At 47.8% G+C, this 22,626-nt stretch overlaps 1 protein-coding gene across 1 annotated transcript; it reads right to left on the bottom strand.

Annotated features, from left to right (window-relative positions):
• Window positions 1-676: 676 nt before the first annotated feature.
• LPO (lactoperoxidase) lies at window positions 677-20,077 on the bottom strand. Its single transcript, XM_064271292.1, has 12 exons — window positions 19,803-20,077; window positions 18,778-18,865; window positions 13,875-14,035; window positions 12,998-13,115; window positions 12,393-12,522; window positions 11,450-11,653; window positions 9,883-10,207; window positions 7,350-7,510; window positions 3,296-3,548; window positions 2,276-2,449; window positions 1,341-1,578; window positions 677-976 (listed from the first exon to the last, which is right to left on the bottom strand). Exons 1-12 carry the CDS (start codon window positions 19,900-19,902, stop codon window positions 769-771), a joined length of 2,160 nt encoding a protein of 719 aa, XP_064127362.1. The 5' UTR covers window positions 19,903-20,077; the 3' UTR covers window positions 677-768.
• Between the last annotated feature and the right edge of the window lie 2,549 nt (window positions 20,078-22,626).

The following is a 22,626-nucleotide window of genomic DNA, read 5'->3' as shown; positions in this document are numbered from 1 at the left end:
TTCCTTCTTGTTTTATCTCTTGACACCATCACCTGTAATCCCACCCATGGCCCCTCTCATGCTAATCCAAGGCCAATGCCTCTTTTCCTAAGATCCCCCTATATCCTCCCCTTCTGTGAGAACTCTTTGAAATCCCACCAAAGCATGCCCTCTCACCCATAGATCCCATTCACATGACATCTTAGTTGTAAGGCACATCTGGAATGTAAACATCTAGTTACTTATTTTGTGGTGATTCCAAAGCCTGGCTTGTGGAAGGGAACAATGTCATTGCCAGCATCTTTAGTCAATCAGCAAGTGTTTATTGAGCACATACTGTGTGCTAAGCGCCATGCTGGGGATCACCTGGGACACTTGGAAACAGACAGAAGTCCCTGCCTCAAGGAGCTTATAATCTCTTTTGAGAGGACAGGGGGCAAAGGCCACAGCCTCAGCCAAGGCTTGCTCAGGGGACAGGAGGAGCCACACCTGGTGAGACTGGAAGGGCATTTCAGAAGGTCTAAGTCTTTCTGGAAAGGAAGATTTCCATAGGCAGAGAAGATAGGAGTGGGAGCAGTGGGAGCAAAGTGGACCAGCTGGAAAGGCTGAGGCGGCTGCACCTGGCCTTGAGTGAGGCATTCATCTGGCATTCATCTGGTGTGGTAGGGAGCTGGCACATTCCTTAGAATGTGGAGCTCTAAGGGACCAGGTCATTGAACTTGCTAAAAATGGCATCTTGGACCAGAGGGCCTTTACTATGCCATGTGGGAGGTTGCGGCACCCAGGCCCCTAATTCTCCACCGAGGCCCAGGGTGAGAGGTCCAGCTTATCAATGGCTGAGCAATCCACAAAGTCCTGGGGGTAGCTGTTGGCCTGGAATGGGTCCAGAGGGACCTTGGTGATGTGCGTGTTGTCACAGATGAGGCGTGAGACGGACACTTTCTGCAGAGCTTCCTGCTGCTTCTTGGTGAAGACCCCAGGGTTCTCCCACCAAAACCTGCAGAGACAGAGCAGTCTATCCAAATGGCCCAGCGGCAGTTTCTCCCCAACTTGCCAGAGGGGAGGAAGAGTCCCTCTGAGGACCTCTGGGTGCCCTGCTGTAGATTCTGTGGAAGGTGGCCTGGGTTTCACCCTTGTGATTATCCACCAGCTAGAGGTTTCCTTCATCCCAATCTTAGGAGGACAGAGGGGTGGGCATCAGCAAGGGGATAATGAGAGCAGTGAGGAAGGAGGTCATAGGGGATAGGAGAAAGCCCTGCCCATGCTGAGGTCTGGAGCTGGCTCTTACGTAGGATGAAAATTGGGATGCCGAGTGTAGAGAAAGGCTCTGCTTGGCCCTCCCTGGCCCAGGCTGCACATACCTGTCTCCGTCACGAACCTTCTGGAACTGCTTCCCCATGAGACAGGCCAGGAGAGACCCTACACGGCCTCCCTCTACCATGGGCTCAGCAATGGCCCCCATCCAGACATCGATGTTGTCAGGGGTCCCATAGAGATCCAGTAACTTCTTAGCCAGCATCTCATTCTCCAGCACAGTGTTCAGCTCCTCCATTGTCTTGGGCTGGGAGAGGCCACAGAAGCCTCTCCAGGAATTGTACCCTAAGGTGGGGAGGCCGAGACTGTGTTACCCCAGGGGCTTCTTGCGCACACCACCTTTTGGAGACATAACCACTCCAGCTTCATCAGCCCCAGAAAGTCTGGGCTCCCAGCCTTTTGGGATAAGGTAGACAGTGATCCACTGTTTATCCCTTTGACATTTCAGTCTCTAGGGGGCTAGATTATACAGGAGCTTACTGTGGGTCCAGCCACAATTCTAAGCACAGTACAAATGCTGTAAACGAAAAAACAGATGTTAAGTAACTTCCCAGGGTTATACAACTAGTAAATGGCACCACTGGGCTTTGAACTCAGGCAGTAGGGCTCAATTACTACATTAAATTGCCTTTCGTGGGCACAAAGAAAAGCCCAACAGTCATTTGTTTCTTTCCATTTTTTCTTTTCTTAGACTTTTTTTGGGGGGAGGGGCTTTTAAACTGGTTTTACAAGCTAGTTGTTGATTGCTTTTTCATTCAAGGCATTCCAAGGTAGTACCAGGTATGTTCCCTTGTCTCTGCATTAGGGAGAATGGAAGATTCCATTTCACAGATGAGCAAAGTGAGTTTTAAAAACTGGTTTCTCTGCCCTCTGTTTTAGAACTGATCAGATCCTCAGGATTAGAGCAGAGAGTCAGAGAGTCCCCAGGACACCCCAAAGTAGCTAAAAGCTCCCCAGGACCAGGTCAGTCCTGGGCACTCACCAGGCAGCCCATGGTCCCGGCTCCGTTGTATATTGATGGCAGCCAGGTCATGGCCGTAAATGTTGTGAGGTGGCTGGAAGAGCTTGTTGCGTAGCTCTCCTGTCATCATTTTATTCTGATGCATCAACTTGGACTTCCTGGCCAGCATGCCCCGTACCAGAGGGTCAATTCCACCTGCAAGGGGGACCCAGAGGCCATCCTGAGGGTGGGGACATCTTCCATATTTGGCCCTTCCCTCCACCAGACATTGTCTCTCAGGTGAAAGTAGGACCAGAGGAACATGTCAGGCTGGAAGCCTGGAGAGAAGAGTACATTGCAGCCTGCAGAGGATACTAGTGGGAGAGGGCAGCCCAGCTCCCCACAAGTGGCGTTCATGGGTTGATGTCATGAATATAAGCTTCAGGATTTTCTCCAAGCTGCAGTTCATGGAGTCAGCTCCTTCTCCTTCCGTATGTTTCCCAGCAGAACACTGCCGCATGGGGGAGAGGTAGCATAAATCTTTAGGAAATGACCCTGACTTGTCAGTCCTTAAGTAAAGCAGGTCTCAACACAGCCCAGCCCAGGGATAAAGGAGAGCTGGGTCCAACCTCTGACACCTAGTGGTGGTGGAAGGCCGTAAAGGAGAGCAGAAAAGAGCAATATTATTTGCCGACCCATGAATTCTTTCTACAAGGGTTACAGAAGCTTAGGGCAGGGAAAGGAGGTAGGAACATCCTAGGCACTTTAGAAGCCAGAAGGAGGAAAGAAATAACTGATATTTACAAACCACTTTCTGTGTGTCAGGAACCCTTGTAGGGTGCTGTACACATACATGTCATTTAATTATTTTGGATATCCTAGTGAGACAGGTACTATTGTTGTCCCCATTTTACAGATGAGGAGGCTGAGGCTCAGGGAAGTGAATTCACTCACCCAGGGTCGCACAGGAAATGCTGGAAGTCTGAGTTCCAAGCCAGGTTTCCAGACAAGCAGGCGGAGGATGAGAAAGCTGGGTGACAGCACTTCCCTAACCAGGCTTACCGTCTTTGACTATTCTCCAGGTGTTGAAGAAGAGGGTATGCAGGGGGAGCTCTGACTCTGGGCCCCATGGCTGATAGTTCTTATCCAGGCGGGACATAGTAGAGGGAATCTCTAAGTGGCCAAAGCGGAAGGCAAGGGTGAAGACATTGGAAATTCGGGGATCCACAGATTCATTGTAGCCTTGGTATGGAGGGATCTTCTTCTGCATTTCATCACCCAGCACAATGGGCAGGTAGTCCCTAAAGGTGATAATCTGGAGGGAGAAACAAGCCACGGGGAAAGGGCATGAGAAGGCTTAAATCTCTGCAGAGGGAGGCTGACGAGGAGCTGTTGCCAAGAGGGATGAGCAGTCAAAAATCAAGGATGGCAAACAGATAGCATATGTGCCCAGTTTGCCTTCATATGACCGTGGCAGACATTGATAATTGATCATGACATTCTTTCTCTTGATCTCTCATGATTCATCTCAACATAGGTGCTATTCGGATTTGTCAACTGAGATGCACTGTCTTGGCCATCTTTGCTCTAAGTTTATGACCTTAATGCTAAAGTGGCAGTCCTTGTGTGTCACTTTAACTTAACAATGTCATGTTATTAGAATTAAGGCTTACTATTTTTTTTTTTTTTTATAGCTACAGTAATCAGTGTGGTACTGTTGGAAGAATAAATATATAGATTAATGGAACAGAAAAGACAACCCCAAAGTAGAACTACACAAATATGCTCAATTAATTTTTGACAAAGAAGCAAAAGCAATTCAATGGAGGAGGGACAGTCTTTTCAATAAGTGGTACTGGAGCAATTGGACATCCATAGGCAAAAAAAAAAAAAAAGAAAGAACCTAGACCTAAACCTCACACTTTATACAAAGATTAACACTAAATATAAAACATAAAATTATAAAACTTCTAGAAGAAAACATAAAAGAAAATATTTGGGATCTAGGGCTAAGCAAAGAATTCTGAGTCTTGACACCAAAAGCACAATCTATAAAAGGAAATACTAATAAATTGAACCTCATCAAAATTAAAAACTCTTATTCTGCCCAATGCCCTGTTAAGAGGATGAAAAGACAAAATACAGAGTGGGAGAAAATATTTTCAAATCACGTTTCAGACAAAGGACTTGAGTCTATAATACATAAAGAACCCTTAGAACTCAATGTTTAAAAAAAAAAATCTTTTGGCCAGTTGGAAAATCGGCGAAAGATCTGAACAGATATTTCATTGATCTGCAGATACATCAATGATACACAGATATATCAGGTATGCGAAGATATGCAGACGGAAAATAAGCACGTGAAAAGATATAAATCATTATTAGCTATTAGAGGAATTCGGATTAAAATCACAATGAGGTATCACTACACACCTATCAGAATAGCTAAAATAAAAAACAGTGGTAACATCAAATGTTGATGAGGATGCTGAGTGCAGTGCGGTGAATTACTTAACATGACCCTTCTAGCCATAGCCTTTGTAACTCCCACCAAATGACTGGGTGGGACTATGCAAATGAGGGGCTTGTGGCCCACAAGGGGATTGGATAGTTTGCTAATAATGTAAATAAGGTGCATAGCACGCTTGCAGAAGTGGGATTATGCAAATTAGGCATATGGAACCCTGACGAGGGAATTGGTTGGTTTTGCCATCCTGCTAGGCGTAAAAGAGAGCAAATCCCAGACCAGAGGGGGGAACTCACTACCACCAAGAAAGAAGAGCCAGGAGTGGAGCACATCCTTAAGATCCAGGATATCTGTGCTGCATACCTCATACACCCAGGAGACAGAGAGAGAGAGCTGTAACACTGGAGATGTCGAGAAGCAGAGACAGTAGAACTCGGAGACCTGCAGGAGGCAGTACCGACGGGCTTCTCGGCCCTCAGAGTGAGAAAGTTGAGTGCCTTTGGGCAGGAGGCTTCCTGGTGGAGTGGGGTGCCTCCGAGCACTTGGCACCACAGCTAGGCTCACTGACTCACTAAGTGAGAGAGCTGAGCAACTTTGGGCTGAGGCTTACTGGTGGAGTGGGGTGCCTCCAGGCACTAACAGGCAGAGTTAAAAGAGCTTTGTAACACTCACTCAAGCAAGGCAGAGGCCTAGGGGCCAGAGAGAGGCATGCCTGTGGGCACGACAGATAAAAGGCTGTCCTGATCAAAGAACTGATCCTGAGTTGTTCCTGAACCTGAATTATAACCTGCTACTTCCCTAATAGCAGCCCTGGTGGCATGGTGGTTAAGAGCTTGGCTGCTAACTAAAAGGTCGGCAGTTTGAGTCCACCAGCTGCTTCTTGGAAACCCTATGGCACAGTTTTACTGAGTCCTATATGGTTGCTGGAAACCCTGGTGGCGTAGTGGTTAAGTGCTACAGCTGCTAACCAAAGGGTCGGCAGTTCAAATCTGCCAGGCGCTCCTTGGAAACTCTACTGGACAGTTCTACTCTGTCCTATAGGGTCGCTATGAGTCGGAATCGACTTGACGGCAGTGGGTTTGGGTTTGGTTTATATGGTTGCTATGTGTCAGAATCAACTTGAAGACAAGGAGTTATTTTGTTTTTGCTTACTTCCCTAATAAACTTCTTAATGATGAGTATTGCCGGTGAGTTCTGCGTGGCCATTGCAACAAATTATTGAACCCAGCAGAGAAGTAGAGAGTGTGGTGAGAGGGACGGCTGGTGTCAGAATTGGTAAGAAGGCTGGAGGGTAGAGACATGTTTGACCACCTCATAGGAATCAGCCTTGTACTGTTAATCTTGATTCTCACTCTTCTTTATGAAATTAGAGGAGGTCAGACACCCCATCGTGCCATTTTTTGCAACAAGAAACTGAATCATTCATACATTGCTAGGGGGAGGGGGATGTAAAATGGTACCAACCCAAACCAAATCCATTGCTGTTGATTCTGACTCATAGTGACCCTATAGGACAGAGTAGAACTGCTTTATAGGGTTTCCAAGGATCAGCTGGTGGAGGTGAACCGCTAACCTTTTAGTTAGCAGCCAAGCTCTTAACCACTACGCCACCAGGGTACAGCCAGTCTGAAAAGTAGTTTGGCAGTTCCTTTAAAACTAAAAATGGGCTTACCATAGGGCCCAGCAGTTGCACTCTTGGGCATATATCATAGAGAAATGAAAGCTTATTTTCATACAGAAACATGTATATAAATGTTACAATAGCTTTATTCGTAATAACCAAAACCCAGAAACTACCTGTTTAGACAAACTGTGGTACATCCATACCAACAACAAAAAGGAATGAACTGTTGATATATGCAATGTCATGGATGAACCTCAAGGAAATTATGCTGAATTAAAAAAAACAAAACAATCTCAAAAGGATACATAATGCATGGTTCCATTTATACAACATTGGTAAAATAATTTAACTGTAGAGAGGGAGCCGTTCTATTCTGTAACACAAGGAGGTGCCATGAGTTGGAACTGACTTGACGGCAATGGGTTTGGGTTTGGGTTTTGGTTTTAGAGATGGAGAACAGATTAGTGGTTGCCAGGCATGAGGGATGAGGAGTGGTGGTAGACATGACTCTTAAAGGAGGAGCATGAGGGAGTCCTGTGATGATGGTGCAGTTAAGTACCTTTATTGTGGTGGTGGTTACATGAAACTATCCATTGCTGTCGAGTCATACATGAAACTACGTGTGATAAAATTGCACAGAGCTATACACACATGGAACCCTGGTGGCACAGTGGTAAAAAGCTCCACTGCTAACCAAAAGGTCAGCAGTTTGAATCCACCAGCCAGTCCCTGGAAACAGTGTGGGGCTTTAATGGGTTGGTCACATTGAAGTGACCAACCCATTAATGCCTTTCTGATGCTCTGAATCCAGAGATTGATTCATTTTGGGACTGAAAAGCTGAAGAAAGGAAAGGATGGAGGGTTTGAAAGAATGAGACAATGGGAGAAAAGCAATAGAGGAGAGGAGGAGGGGAACGGAGGAGTGGAAAATAAAGAAGGTAGCTGGACGTGCGGCAGCGAGCAGAGGGCTGAGCTGGGAGCCAGCGCCAGATGGTGTGTGAGGCAGTGCTCCCGTCTCTCTTTACCTGTGTGAAGGCTCCCAGGATTTTCCGGGTTTCCTGGTAGAGCATCTCTCCATCCCAATGAGGATTGAGTTCCTTTAGTTCTCTGGCCAGCCGGTTGTGCTCTCGGAGGAAGAGGGTGTGGGAAGCGGCCAGCAGGATCTGCTCTGAGGCTCGGGAATCTCCTAGAAGGCCAGAAGGCAGGAAGGTGGATGCTCCCTGAGCAGCCCAGAAGCCAGTAACCTGTTAAAGGAATGATGGTGCCCCCAAGGAGCCCTCTCCTAAGCATGTCCTTCCAGTTAATTTAAGGGAAGTCCTGTGGAGAAGTGGGATGGGGTGGGGAAATCAGAGATTTGAATCCCAGCTCTACCGCTTTTTAGCTGTGTGACCTTGGGCAAGTTATTTAACATTTCCGAGCCTTAGTGACCTTATCTGTAAGAATGGGGATAACAAGGCCTATCTCATAGTATTGTAGTAAAGGTGACATATTAAAAATTTTACTAACTATAATCCCGACTGCCTTTAAGAAAACCCCAATTCATTGCTGTTGAGTTGATTCCAACTCTTAGGGACCCATAGGACAGAGTAGAACTGCCCCAATAGGGTTTCCTAGGCTGGTGGGTTCCAACTGCCAACCTTTCGGTTAGCAGCCTAACACTTAACCATTGCGCCACCAAGAATCTTTTCACAAATAGGTAAAAGGCTCTGTATTTTGTTGACCAACTTTGAAGGCTTTGGGGATGGAGGTTTGAGGGTAGGCTCCTGGGCAGGGCTGAACTTTTCTGTGGAATGAAGAGAAAAGAATCTGGAGTGGGGAGACTATCTGGGAGGGAGGGCAAGAGAAGCAGGGACAGTGGAGGGAGACCACGGAAATGGTGGAAGACCGTGTGTTCCTCTGTCACGTAAGTCTATTAACCTCACAAATGCTTGGGCTTAGTGGATATCTTTGTGAAAAATGGGCAGGGGCTCAGTTTTGTGTCTGGATTGTTGTGAGGCACATCTGGATGCAGAATCAAGAGATCTGAGAGATCTTGGCCTACGGGCCAGCCTTCTGCTATGTCTCGGTGGCCAGAGGGTTCATCTGGGAGGAGTGGGTTTTTGGATGAGGGAAGGCCTCTAGAAGCCAAGGGCAGAGGGAACCAGGTGGGCATGAGCCCCTGAAATGAACAGAATTGAGGGGGCTCTGATGGTCCACCATATGGAGAGGGGGCTTTGTACCGAGTTTATAGAAAGCCTTAAAAGTACATTCCTCTTAATCTAGAAACTCCCCCTCTAGGAAATTCTATTAAAAAATCATTAAAAATGAGCACAAAGATTAATCAACGAGGATGCTCATTACCTCGGGGGGGGGGGGGGGAATTAGAAATAGCCTGTTGTGTGCCCCTGGGTAGATTCTAACTCATAACAACCCTACGGACAGTAGTAGAACTGCCCCATAGGGTTTCCTAGGCTGTAATCTTTACTGGAGTGGATCGCCTGGTCTTTTCTCCCTTGGAGCCTCTGATGGGTTCTAACTGCCTAGCTTTTGGTTAGCAGCCAAGCACTTAACCATTGTACTACCAGGGATTCTTAGAAATAGCCAACGTGTCCCCAGATAGGGCTGATAAAATACACTGTGGTAATACATGCCATGAAATACCAGGCAGCCATTAAAAATCATGTTGTAGAAGAATATTTGATGACATGGGGTATATTAAGTGAAGGACCAGGTTATAGAACATTATTTATAGTGTGATTTCAATTACGTAAAAAAATGTAGAATTATATCTATGATAGAAAACAGATGCTGTCATGGATTCAATTGTGTCCTCCCAAAATACGTGTTGTAAATCCTAACCGCATACTTATGGTTGTAACCCCATTTGAGAATAGGGTTTTCTTTGTCATGTTAGTAGGCCATAATCAGTGCAGGGTGTGTTTTAAGCCAATCGCCTTTGAGATATAAAACAAGTAGATTAGGCACAGAGAAACAAGCAGAGATGGGGGAAGATAGAAGCCAAACCAGATGAAGATCGCCAGGGAACCGAGGCATAGAAGCTGTAAAGAGACGAGGACCTTCTCCCCAGAGTCGACAGAGAGAGAAAGCCTTCCCCTAGAGTTGGGGGCCAGAATTTGGACTTCTAGCCTCCTGTGGAAAAAAAGAAAATAAATTTCTGTTTGTTAAGGCCACCCACTTGTGGTATTTCTGTTGTAGCAGCACTGGACAACTAAGACAGATATACATCACAATGTTATCATCTGTGAGTGGTGAAATTACGTGTGGTTATTATTTTTTAATATTTTTAATATAAATATGCATTTCTGGACCTCCCTAATTTTTTTTTTTTTTTGCAGTGAACACATGTTCTTGAATTCTGTATTCATCTGGGCCCTTCTGCCAGTCCTGGGCCAGTGCCAGGGGGAGTGGTGGCTTGGTGTGCAATTTTGCAGAAAGATAATGAGAAGGAGCAGTGGTAAAGACCCCCTGCAAGTTGTCTGGCAGCCTTGTGAAGTTTTTGGTCTCCTTCTGCTCTAGTCCCTTTGTCGGTGGGCCCCTCTGTTCCCGACCTAGACTCACCCGCCAGGAAGCAGGGCACTCGGGCCGTGGTGTTGATGAATTCGCAGGGGTTTGGCTTCTTGCTGACAAAGGGCAGGTAGGGGAGCCCATGGTCCGAGACCTCCTGGTTGACGGCCATGAGGCCCAGGGGGCTGCTGAGGTTGCGGAGGCGGCTGGCCAGACTCGGCTCCGACCCATACACAAAGCTGGCATCCAGGAAGGAGGTGGGAGCATTGATCTGATCTCGGGTCAGGGACTCGTAGGGTGGAGTAGGGCAGACAAACCCAGATCGGATGAACGGCATGCACTTCCCTTGAGTCTTCACCTTGGGGTCGTTGGGTGGGAACTGCAGAGATTGGGGTGGGTGACTGGGGAGGGATGGCACAGCTGGGCCCTGGGAACCTCTCTCCAGCTGAATCTGAATGCAGCTGGCAAAATGCCGATGGTACCCTCCCAGGGCCCTACTACCAGACACCTCCTGCTGATACCTCCTGCTGACACCATACATCCTATGCCCACAAAACCCTGAATTTCATTACATCTTGCTGGGTAAGAGAATTCGGGGGGTCATTTAGTCTTTCACAGCTTGGGTTCTGAATTTTTGGTGGGATGGAGCCTGAGATCCCTGGATAAGTAAGCTGGGCATGAGATGAGAAAAGGGTTTGTTAATAATTACTACTAATAATAGCTACCATGTATTTATTTTGAACTTACCATGTCAAGCATTATGCAAACTTTATCTCACTTAGGTCCTCACAAAACCCTGCAAGGTAGACAACTCATCCATTTTTACAGGTCAGAAAACTGAGCCCTAGGCAGGTTAAGCAACTTGCCCACGGACTTAGACACTGGAAAGGAAAGACGTGGGGTTCAGATCCAGATTGGCCTCACTCTGTACCCCATGCTCTTTCTACCACAGCACAGAGCCTTGACTTGTTGCTTGAATGAGTACATGACTCTCTAACTGTAAAATCCACGAATACCTAGAAAAGGTGCACCACTGCAAATTCCTCTCCCTTCCTGCTGAAAATTCCCACAGTTCCCTGCTGGCTCACTCTGACTCATCCATCAAGTTGCAGTTCCTTATGGGAATAGCCTTCCCTGACCCCAGGATGATTTAGAGCATCTTTCCACAGACTTCATTGCGTGTGAGCTGAATCTCCTGGGGATGGTAGTAAAATGTTGGTTCAGTTTCCAAATGTCTGGGTGTGGCTTGTGGTTTTGCATTTCTAATAAGCTCCCAGGCGGTGCCAATGCTGCTGAGCTGCAGGCTTAGACAGCCCTCCCCAGAGCTTCCTGATTTTGTCATCAGTGGTTTACTTGTTCATTTCTCACATTGGCCCTTCGTCGCTGGGCAGGAACTATGTCTTTATTCACCTTTGAATTCTCAGCGCTTAGTGCATGGCCTGCCACCGGTAGATGATTAATGTGTTTACTGAATAAATGGATGAGTGAATGGATGAATAAGTTAGGCTTAGGAAGCTATCAAATCAGCATTAAAGATCCTGGCTGACAGGCAGGGCATGTCTGCTACATTGGGGTGGGCAAGGGGCTTGTCTGGGATCACCACCTAAGCGAAGAGACCTACCATGATGGGGAAACAGTTGTCCCCTTGGATACAGTGTTCGTCACACTGGGTTTGGGAGTGCTGGCTACTCCCCAACTCAGTCTCAGGGGCAAAGTCCAGGTCGTGGTCCACAATTTGGCCCCACTGCATGAAGACCAGGGATCTTTTTTGATCCAGAACGTCCCCGTTCAGATAGCCAACGATCTGGTTGGATACCTCTCTGGCCTATAGATGGAAAGAGAAGGGGAGGATTAGAGGAAAAAGTGTTTGGAGGATTCAGATTCAACTACAGTTTATGCAGTATGGATGATGTAACAGGTACATTTAATCCGATAACAAGCGTCTGAGGTGGGCGGCATTTCTCCCATTATATAGACGAAACTGAATCCCAAAGATGTGAAGTCAGCTCTCCCATGCCCTGCAGCTATGAAGGGACAGAGATAGGTTAAAATCAAGTCTGTATGGTTTCCAAGGTCAGTGCTCTTTCCACTATGAAGAAGGAAACCAAAGACAGGCTGCTTTGGAAACAAGCACCAAGGAGGTGCCAGGTGCCCGGGAGTAGGAGAGGAGCTCTGGGTAGAGGCTGCCAACTCAGATGAGGCCAACAGATAGGACCTCCAGGCAAACAACAGCTGATGCACTCCGGGGGCTAGGACAGGATAAGCACGAGCAGGATGGGGCAAGGAGGCCATCTGCCTGGGAGACCCCAGGGTACCTGGCCGGCCGGCAGCTGGGACACGACCACGACGTGGCTGGACTCCGGGCTCTGCTGCCCTCTAGTGGTGTTGTGGGGATCAGCGCCAGAAGGCAGGTCCCCATCTCCACCTTTCCCCTGATGCGGCTCCATCGCCCTCCCACCTATTTCTTCTCCCTTCCTGTGTATGTTTAGGGAGTGCATTCCCTTCCCTGTGACTCCCATCCTTCATCCACCATAGTCGAGGGCCCACCCCCACCCCGCCCTCACCAGCGGGAGAGGAAAGCCGTTCCGCGTCTTTCCCGGCGTCCACCCAAAGGGGAGGGAGAGCCCGTCCTCGTACTCGGCCGGCAGCCAGCGCGCCAGCGCCCTGTTGGCAGCTCCCAGCTCGGTGTTCCTCCTGAAACCCAGCAAGACTTGCCCTCAGCCTCTGCGGTCCTCCCGGGGTTTGCTTCTCCGTGGAGCCCCGATTGGCCCTGGAAGGATCTGGGAGCCTATGGCCTAGGGGAAGGGGACGCGTAGGAGGTGCCTCTCAAATGTGGGGTTTCTGAATTACCCCCACCCACTGGGAAAAGGTGCTGCTTCCAGTGGGGTACGGTGGTCTCACGGGAGATGGCTGGAGACGTGTAATCTTTAGAGGATGGGGAAGTTGGGGGAAGGCTTCGAAAGAGCAGATTCCGAGGGGACGCAAATCCAGGAGGGCTAGGCAGTGGGAGTTCTGCCTGGAATGCCCAGGTGACAAAGTGCCTAGCTAGTCTGGGCAGCTGGGCTGGGCTGGGCTGGGCAGGTGGGGCAGGTGAGCTGGGCTGGGCAGGTGGTGCAGGCCTGACAGTCCTGGGAGGGTCTACCCCACACCCCCACTCCCGACCAGTCACCTGTTATTACAGTCTCCTGTAATGGTGCGATAAGGGCTGTACTTGTTGCATATCACTGCAGAGGCAGGGAGACCACATCCCACTTCATGAAAGAGGAAAGCCAAGTGCAGGCTGGGGCCTGAAACAGAAGGGACACCAAAGGGGTTAAGTTATTTCTCCATTCTTCATTCTGCAGAGGGGGCAGGCAATTGAAACCAAGGATGGCCTTACATTGTTTCAGGCCCACGTTACGCAGAACAGATTGGAAAGCTCATCTTCTGTGACACAACCCTAGTAAAGCCCCCTTACACAGGTGGCTTAGATGACCTCTCCCCTCCCTCCCGCTGTGGAACTGGTGACACTGTGGTTTGGGACAGGGATCCCACGTTTATTGACGTTAGCACTTCCTCCATTCAGAGGCTTTACAGATGGTATTATACAAAGAGCACTTGTGTCCTCTCCTTAGGAGTTTGCAAGGTAACCTTGTCTGAGTTCCTGCCTCTGGAGAAAAAGTAATGGACTAGATGTCCTCTAAGCTCCTCACTCTGCTGGTCTCCGATTCTGAGAAGGCAGAGACAGGGAATGCAGCTTTTGATGGCCTCTATTCTCTCCTGCAAGGTGCCTGGGTGGTGCACATGGTTTGTGTTGTCTACTAACCTATAGTTTGGAGGTTACAGCCCACCCCAGTGGTGCTGCAGAAGAAAGGCCTGGAAATCTCCGTAAAGATTACAGCCAAGAAAACTCTATGGAGCAGTTCAACTTTGTTACATGGCATCACCAGGAGTCAGAACTGACTCAACAGCAACAGCTTTTTTTTTTTTTTTTCCTCTATCTCTGTCCTTTGGGGAGAGGACCCCTTCTTGCCATCAGAATCAGAGGACCAGTGGGTTTTCTGTACCTGTGACATTGGTCAAGGTCAAGCTCTGAGTCAGTCTCTTTAAGGTCTCCTCCCACACCTGCCCTTTGCGGATGGCCATGCGAGTCTGGCCTTTGGCATGCTTGAGATATTCTAAGAGCTGTCGCATGGTGGGAGACTCAGAGCTCATGGAAGTCTTCAGCCTGCAATGGAGAGCAATGGAGAAGTCATGATGGGACCCCATGATCCTATAGAAGGGAGTTTGTGTGAGGTAGTGCGGGTATAGGAGGCACCATGGGGGGCGGTGTGGGCAACGTATAGGAGACAAGAACGTATTGTGCACTCCTGACATTTTCTTCGTTTCTGTTTAATGCTTCTTGAAATTCTCTCCTGGAAAGAGGAAGCTACAGTGTGTTTTGCAGCTTTGTTATGTGTGGTCCTGAGAGAAGGCAGGTGGATGCTTCCAATCTGAATCACAGAGTTGCAGCTGAGCAGGCTGTGTCGGAGTCAACTGGGGCAGCTTTAAAAACACGCAGCTCCCAGGACTTACTGAATTAGATTTGGGGAACCCCTGACACAAGCTGGCATCTCCTCAAGTCTTGTGGGCTGATAATTAGAGGAATAAGATGCTCATGAGCCTTCTGCCCATGAAATCATCCTTACCTGCTTCTTGGCTAGAGTCAGTGTGGAGTTTGTTTAGATGTGGTTAACATTGGCTTGGGGCCATAGCATCCAGCCTGTCGCTGACCCTACCTTAGACAAGATATCTAGCCTTTCTATTCCTTAATTTCCCACAAGTAGAATGAGAAGCCAAAACCCTTCTATTAAATTTGTGACAACACAGAGATGACTGAGGGCAAGGTTTTGTCAGGAAAGTCCCTCCATGTGAACTTTCTACCCCCTCAGTGGGCCTCAGTTTCCTCATGTGTGAGATAAGGGGATGTGGCACAGTGGTTAATTGCTCGGCTACTAACTGAAAGGTTGGTGGTTTGAACTCACCAGCTGTTCCGTGGGAGAAAGATGTGGCAGCCTGCTTCTGTAAAAGATTTACAGCCTTGGAAACCCTATGGGGCAGTTCTACTCTATCCCATAGGGTTGCCATGAATCAGAATCAACTTGACAGCAATGGGCTTGGGTTTAGTTTCGGTAGGTAGCACAAACTGTTTTCATTCGATTACTAACCTAAAGGTTGGCAGTTTGAACCCACCCGGCAGTACCACAGAAAAAAGTCCTGGTGATCTGCTTCTGTAAAGATTACAGCCAAGAAAATCCTGTGGAGCAGTTCTTCTCTGTAACACATGGGGTCACCATGAGTTGGAATCGACTCGATGGCAACAGGTTTGGTTTTTTATGAGATGATCTCTGAGGTGTTCTATGGTTCTAAGACTCCGCAACTTTGGAAGTGGCTCGAATTATCACCAAAGACAGCCCTGCTTTTTGGGTGCAATTCACTGACTTTAACACCTGTCCCGTCACTACAGGTCAGGTCATTAACTCTATATTTAAAGTGAGGTGTCTCAGCCTCAGGGGCTACATGAGTGTGCAAGCCAGGCACAAGGTGGACTCTGATTATTGGGCTCTAGTCACTGGCCCACCACCTCCTAACCCCCACCTTGATAAAAAAGAACCCTAGAGAACAAGACATTTTGCTTTTTGCTGTTTTCACAAGAGACAGCATGGCCTAGTGGCCCAGACTGCTTCACTGTCCAATATACTAACCACTAGCTATATGTGACTATTTAAATTGAAATTCATTAAAATAAAATGAAATAAAAAATTCAGTTTCTCAATTGCATTGCCACATTTCAAGTGCTTAATAGCTGCGTGTAGCTGATGGCTACTGTATTGGACAGCACAGATACAGAACATTTTCACCGTCGCAGAAAGTTGTCTTGGACACTGCTGGCCTAGAGCCGAAGAGACTCAATTTTGAATCTTGGTTCTACCAGGATTGGCTTAAATTATATGACCTCTGGGTGATCTGTCTCTCATCTATGAACTGGAAAGCATCATATGACTTATATCAGAGACTCAAAAGTATGAACTTTGGAACAAACTGGCTGGGTTCCAACTGCCACTTTGGGCAAGTTACTCAACCTCTCTACCCCAGTTTCCTTATCTGTGAAATGAAGGTAGTGATAGTAATCTTAGGTTGAACCATGGCATTCGATCATTTTTACCCCCCAAATTAGCTCTTTTGTATGGTTTGATCTAACACTTTTTTGTGGATTGAATTGTGCTCCCCAATTTGGAATCCCAACCCCTACACCTATGGATGGAGCCCTGATGGCACAGTGGTTAAGAACTTGGCTGCTAACCAAAATGTCGGCAGTTCAAATCCACCTTGGACACCTTATGGGGCAGTTCTACTCTAGATAGATACCAGTGCCCTAAATTTGGACTTCTAGTCTCCTGAACTGTGAGAAAATAAATTTCTGCCACCCACTTGTGGTATTTCTGCTGCAGCAGCACAAGGAAACTAAGACACACTTCATAGCATTGTTGGGAGGAGTAAATATGAAGCAGCTACAGCAGTATCTGGCACACAGTAAACACACAGTGAACACCCACGTTAGCATCAGCAACGGCAGCAGCCAGGTCCTGAAGGGGTTAGTGCAAGATGTTTTAGAGCAACACCTCCCCCGACCCTGAACATAGGAAGGTGAATTGCTAGGTTTCCTCGGGGCTCAACCTGAAAGATCCCCTGTGGGCATTCTAGATTCTCTCCTTCTTTCTACACCCTGGGCTCTTCGGGGTTTCCACCTGAACACTGACTCACCAGGGACTTACCTCCTGCTTTGAGTCAGAAATAGGCTCCACTGGAGCCGGCAGGCCTTTAAGGGACTCACTGTCCATCCCCACCGCCTCCACCCTAGTCCAACCCACCATCCCCTACCTGGACCACTGCAGTAGCCTCCTACCTGGGCTCCCTGCCTCTTCTTCTGTCTCTTTCCTATCCATTCGTCACACAGATGCTGGGGCAATCTTTTTAGATAAAAAATCAGACCATGTCACTGCCCTGGTTAAAGTTCTGCAGGGGCTTACCCTGGGATGTGGTTTAGGACAAACCCAGCCCTGGGGCCCACCTCTTTACCAGGCCTCCATTGTTTCCTGCGCACCCCAGATCTTCCTTGCCTCAGGGCTTTGCCTTTGCAGTTCCAGTACCTGGAATGCCACCCCCTGCCTCTCTGAATTCTGTCTCCTTATCCCCCTCTGGTAGGCTTCCTTGACCTCTTGCCTAGAACAGCACCCCTTGCTTTGCCTATTTCCTCCATTGTCCTTATTGTGAGTGGCTAGATTATCTGTGTAACAGGATGTTTAAATGTGACTCTTTCTGTCTCCACAAAGCCCCTAAATCCAAGAACTGAACAATGGGCACAAGTATTCCCACATTCCAGAGCAGGGTGCTGGTCCTCCTTCCCCACCCAGCAGGACTTGCAAAGGAGGTAGATGAACACCAATTTTGTGGCTTTTATTCTATCCCCCATCTTGAGGCTATGAAAGGATCGAAGTGGAGGAGAGAGAGAGGATTTTCATCTGGAGATAGCTGCTGAAGTGCTGGGCCTTTCCCCCCACCATGGAGCCTCCCTTTCACTTTCATTTTAGTGAGAAGGACCCTACAAGGGCCGACCACTGAGGAGGAGGGTTTGGTGTGTGTTCTGGAGTCTTGGCTGGAGTTTGATAACCAAAAAAACTAATACAGAGGTCCCCAGCCTGCAGAAAATTCCACTGCAGCTTGCTTGGCCGGCCTTGCAATTTTTGCGTCAGTATTCCAGCCCCATTGCTCGGCCAGCCTTGCCATTTTTGCATTAAAATTTCAGTTCCTTTGCTTGGCCTGCCTGGTGAAAATCCCGGCACCTGTATGATATGATTTAAGAATGTCCTCTGATGTAACTTTTATGAACTCCCTACTTGTAAACCCCTTAAAAATAACTCTTCTCCTCGCCCTCTGGGAGCAGTCTTGGCAGCAGCAGCCCCAACTGCTTCCTTTCCTTGTGCAATGAAACAAAGGCACCTTTCTACTTGCCCACCTCAGCCTCTCGTTTATTGGCTGATATGAGTCATGCTGAGCAAAACCTGGGGTTTCCACCCGGTAACAAAATCTGTTCCTGTCTAGTTGACTACAACTCATAGCGAACCTATAGGACAGGGTAGAACTGCCCCATAGCTAACCAAAAGGTTGGAGGTTAGAACCAAGGGTGGATTACCAGATCAGCTGTAGTGAACAATTTCACATTTTTCACCACATCAAAGATCTGTTTCTAGGTATGGCTGGCATCTATCTCTCTCCCAACCCCACAGCATCTTTTTAAATTTACAATCCCTGACAGGGGCAGATGACTCAGTAAGCAAGGTAAACAAGGGCTTACTTGTGCTTGCTTACAATCTGTAGTGAACAATTTCACATGGGTTTCACCACATCTTTGAAATTATGAAGTTGTTCACTACAGTGAAGTTGTTCACTACAGATTAGGTAAGCAAGGTAAGCACCGTGCCATCTGCTTCTGTAAAGATTACAGCCTTGGAAATCCTGTGGGGTAATTTTACTCTGTCTTATTGGGTCGCTATGGGTCGGAATGAACTTGATGGCAATGAGTTTCAGTTTTTTTTAGTTGCTATTGACTAGCGACTTCATTCATTAGCTGAATGAATGAAGATCAATTACCGACAGGCTTTCTGAGACTTTGGAATGCATGATCTGAGGAAGCATTCAACTACATGTAAGAAAGTTCTTATAGGATTAGAGTAGATGTCTCTCAAGGTAATCTACAGGATTTTAGGGGTTGTAGGCTCTTGCTCTTACCTGCCACATACTTGAGGAGGTGTGGAAGGGCAAGCTTTACAATTGCTTTGGATCATTGGCTTGTCAGGGCTCGCCTAGCAGTGCCTATCGTGAGCAGGAAGCCTGTGAAGGGAGGTACGTGTATGTGTGTGTCTCACGTACCTGGTTCGGGAATCCAAGAAGGCCTTGTCGACTTGGACCTTGACCTGACTCACAGCATCAGAGATGGCAGCAGCTATGGTGGTCTGTGCTTAGAGTGGGAAAATGGAGCAGGATATCAGACACCATGCCTTTGAGATGCCCTGCACCTCTGCCTCACCCTTTCTCAGCCATCACTCCCACCCCTCAAATCTGAGAAAGCAGAAGATCAAGATTAGGAAACTTTCACAACTGTTCCAGTGCTATAAGGGAAAAAAGCACAGAACAGGAAGAATATTCCCTAGTGATAAGATGTCAAAATTACTCTTCAGGATTCCACTAGAATGCCCAGTGATGGAACTAAGAGTGTGACCACTCAGGTTGGCTCAGTTACTGGGTGGAGGGGGTTTTGCTGGCTCCTGGTAGGATGTCCTCCTGGATCCTTAGGCAAGCCCATCAGAGAGCTTAGCTGATGACCACGATCCTGAAGTAGGTAAGGGGTACGAGGGTAGATGTAGGACTCTTGTTTTCACTGGTATCGGGGCCTGGAGTGTGGGGAACAGGATGCATGCTCTGAACAGGGGGAGTATAGTGGGTTGAATTAGTGTCCTCCAAAAATTCATGTTCATCCAGAACCTCACAATGTGATCGTATTTGGAAACAGGGTCTTTGCCAGTGTGATTAGTTAAGATGAGGGCATACTGGATTAGGGTGGGTCCTAAATTCACTGATTGGTGTCTTTTTAAGAAGAGGAGGGGACACACAGACACACCGAAAGAAGAAGGCCATGTGAAGTCAGAGGCAAGGACTGGAGTGGTATAGCTTCAAGCCAAGGAATGCCAAAGATTGTTGGGTGCCACCGGAAGCTAGGAAGAGGCAAGGACAGATTCTCCTCTAGAGCCTTCAGAGAGAGTGCAACCGTGCTGATACCTTGATTTTGGACTCTGGGGCTCCTGAACCATGAGAGAATATATTTCCATTGTGTAAGCCACCCAGTTTATGGTAATTTATTTCAGCAGCCACAGGAAACTAAAACAGGAGATACTTACCACATGTGGCAGACACTGTAGCCTGGAGCAAGGCCAGAGATGCCAGGAGGGCTGGGAGATGGAGAAGGAGGCTCATCACTGAAATGAAACCCAGGTTCATATTTGTGAGCCTCGCTAAAGCCCCAGCTGGTGGTGGGCGGAGGGGGATACGGTGTTGAATCACAGAAAGGGGATGAGAAGGCAGAGAAAGCCCAGGGAATACCAAACACCCTAACACTGGGATAGAGAAGAGGAAATTGTACAAACTGATGAAGCCTCTACCACACCCCAGGCCTCTGCTGTGTACTGTAAGAGATGTAGGTGGTGGTGGTGGAAGGGAAAAACACAGGCTTTGGAGGGAGGCAGCACTGGGTTATAATCCTGTACTTCTCTAACTAACTCCACGACCTTGCATGGATCACTTCACCTCTCCGGGCCACTTGCCTGCTGAGTGAGGGCTCAGGCCAAGTGATCCATGATGTCAGGCCAAGTGATCCATGATGTCAGATTCTGCTCTGACAGCCTGTAACTCTTGAAATTTTGTTCCCTGCCTTGTCACAGTTTTGAGAAATGCTGTCACCAAACTTGTAACACATCTTTGGAGTCCCCTCCCTCTTTCCACTCAGGACATACTGCTCCCTGCAAGTCAGCCTGCTGTGGTCTAGCTCCACTCAGACACTCAGCTCCCTTCCTGGGGAAACATGACAGGGGCCTTCACCTCCCCTCAAAGAGCCAATTTGATGGGACAGCATGAGTGAACTTTGTGACAGAGCTCAGAGTGCCCCTGAGCCCATTGTAGTGTTCCAGGCTGGCTGGAGGAATTCCAGCTGTTAGATTAACCCTCCATCAGGAGCTTCAACTCCAGGCCAAAATCATGTGGACTAAAATTCATGCAGCTTTTTTTTCTGATGAGGGGCTTTGGGACTTTGAGTGTCCATTGGACTTGATGGAGTAGACCCAAAATGTCTTTTGAGAAGACTCTAGGGCTCTTCCCTCCGTCTCTACCCAAAGATCCCCTGAGAGAAATCAGAATTTTGGAGTTTTGCCTGAGAGACTGCTGGTCACTCTTCTGTAGACGCTCTCCAGACCAGAAGAGGTTAGATCAGACCAGAGGAGATGAGGAATCCCTGGGTGGTACAAATCCGCGGGCTGACTTTCCTGATCTGTGTAGAGGAAAGATGTGGGTCAGAAAGCAGAGCCAGGCAAACACAGGGTCATGCCACTAGCAAAGGATGTTCTAAAAAGATCCTGGAGGGACACTGTCTGCAGCTCAAGCCAAGCAGGGCAAAAGGCAGAGCACGGGACTTCACAATGTAAGAGACCAATGAGAAGCTTCTGTGATGCTTGGATATTTACCCACAATCTTATCATCATGGTCAATGCAGAAGCCATTTCCCAAATTCTTTGGTTTGCAGCAGAATCTGGAGCCTTCCCTGGGACATGGAGCACTAACCAGGGACAGAGCCACAGCCTCTGCCCCTCAAATGCCAGGCTGTTCCATAATCCTACTCATGCTTTTCCTTATGCCTGGAATGCCCTCTCTGCCTAATAAACTCCTATTCATTCTTCAAAACCCAGACCAAATGCCACTTCCTCTGTGAAGTTCATCAAATTTCTCCAGTCAAATTTAAGTCACTCCTTCCCATGTCCTTCCACAATATTTTGTTCATATCTTATATTGCTGTTTTCATGTCTCTTTCCCCTATCAGACCATGAGCTTCTCAAGGATTATATCTTATTTATTTCTTTTCTCAGAGCCCAAGCACAGTGCCAACGCATAATAGGTGTTGGGTACACGCTGAATGAATGAAACTCCTGGAGCAGAAAAGCTCAGCCTCTGGAAGTTGGCAGAAGGAGAGGGTAGTGCTGGTCCCTTAGTAGGCTTCTCACATTCGATTGTCCCTGTTAATCCTGGGGGATCTTGTTAAATGCAGATTCTGACTCGGTGGGCCATGGCAGGGGCCTGAGAGTCTGCATTTCCAGCAAGCTCCCAGGTGATAACCAAAGTTGCTGGTCTGCAGAGCACACTCTGGGTACTGGGTACTCCAGTGGAAGCCTTCCACTGAAGACTTGCCCAAGGGATGCCGGAGGAAGACCCAGGAAGGGAAAGAGCCAGAAGGATTCTTTTCCAAGAATGGAGAGCTCTCTATTGAGGATAGTGGGATGAGCCAACAGGAGAGCGAACAAACACCCATCACTCCCCAGAACACTCTATTTGATCTTTTGACCAGCTACAGGATCAAGAGAAGAAAGGACAGGAGTTAGCTTTCATCAAGTCATCTATAGCAGAAGCAATCTTCCACCTTAGCCCCAGAGTTTGGGACTCCTGATCACATAAAACACAATACGATTCAATCATTCCATTCACCCAAAATGAAGCCCATCAAGTATTGCTGCAACTCATACACTCGATTGAGGGCCAGGTGTCTAAGGGCATTTAAGACTCCTGGGACTAGAAATTCAAGGCTAACTAGATGTCTAGAACTGATGCAGGTAGCTGGAAATGGGATGGAGATCTGAGACCCCCAGCTTAGGGAACCTCTAACACCACAAAATTCCACCACATTGGAGAGATCATATGATATCTCTAGAGCACCACACAGAGCCCGTCTTTGTTACTATCTTCCTCCCACTTTTGGCATGGCCCTGGATACATGGCATCTCTTCCCTGGCCTCAGTTTCTAAACTTGGATGGGAAATGTCTATGGTGCCTTCCAACCCGAAGAGTCTATGATTCTGTGACTCAGTTTTCAAGCACAAAAAAGCCTTTTTGCCTCACAATGAGTGCAATCATGTTCTCTCACACTGAACAGGGGTGAACCTGCAGCCAAATCTGGAGCCAGAA

Source organism: Loxodonta africana, chromosome 18 (genome assembly GCF_030014295.1).
Source record: "Loxodonta africana isolate mLoxAfr1 chromosome 18, mLoxAfr1.hap2, whole genome shotgun sequence".
Taxonomy (NCBI): Eukaryota; Metazoa; Chordata; class Mammalia; order Proboscidea; family Elephantidae; genus Loxodonta; species Loxodonta africana.
This window is presented reverse-complemented; position numbering and strand designations above follow the sequence as displayed.

Excerpts from the sequence above, each read along its gene's own strand:
- LPO (XM_064271292.1), bottom strand. The coding sequence starts at position 19,902 with ATGAACCTGGGTTTCATTTCAGTGATGAGCCTCCTTCTCCATCTCCCA. Across the intron at positions 13,116-13,874 it reads GACCTTGACCAATGTCACAG|GCCCCAGCCTGCACTTGGCT; the intron begins GTACAGAAAACC and ends CTTCTGTTTCAG. Across the intron at positions 3,549-7,349 it reads TCCTGGGAGCCTTCACACAG|ATTATCACCTTTAGGGACTA; the intron begins GTAAAGAGAGAC and ends TTCTCCCTCCAG.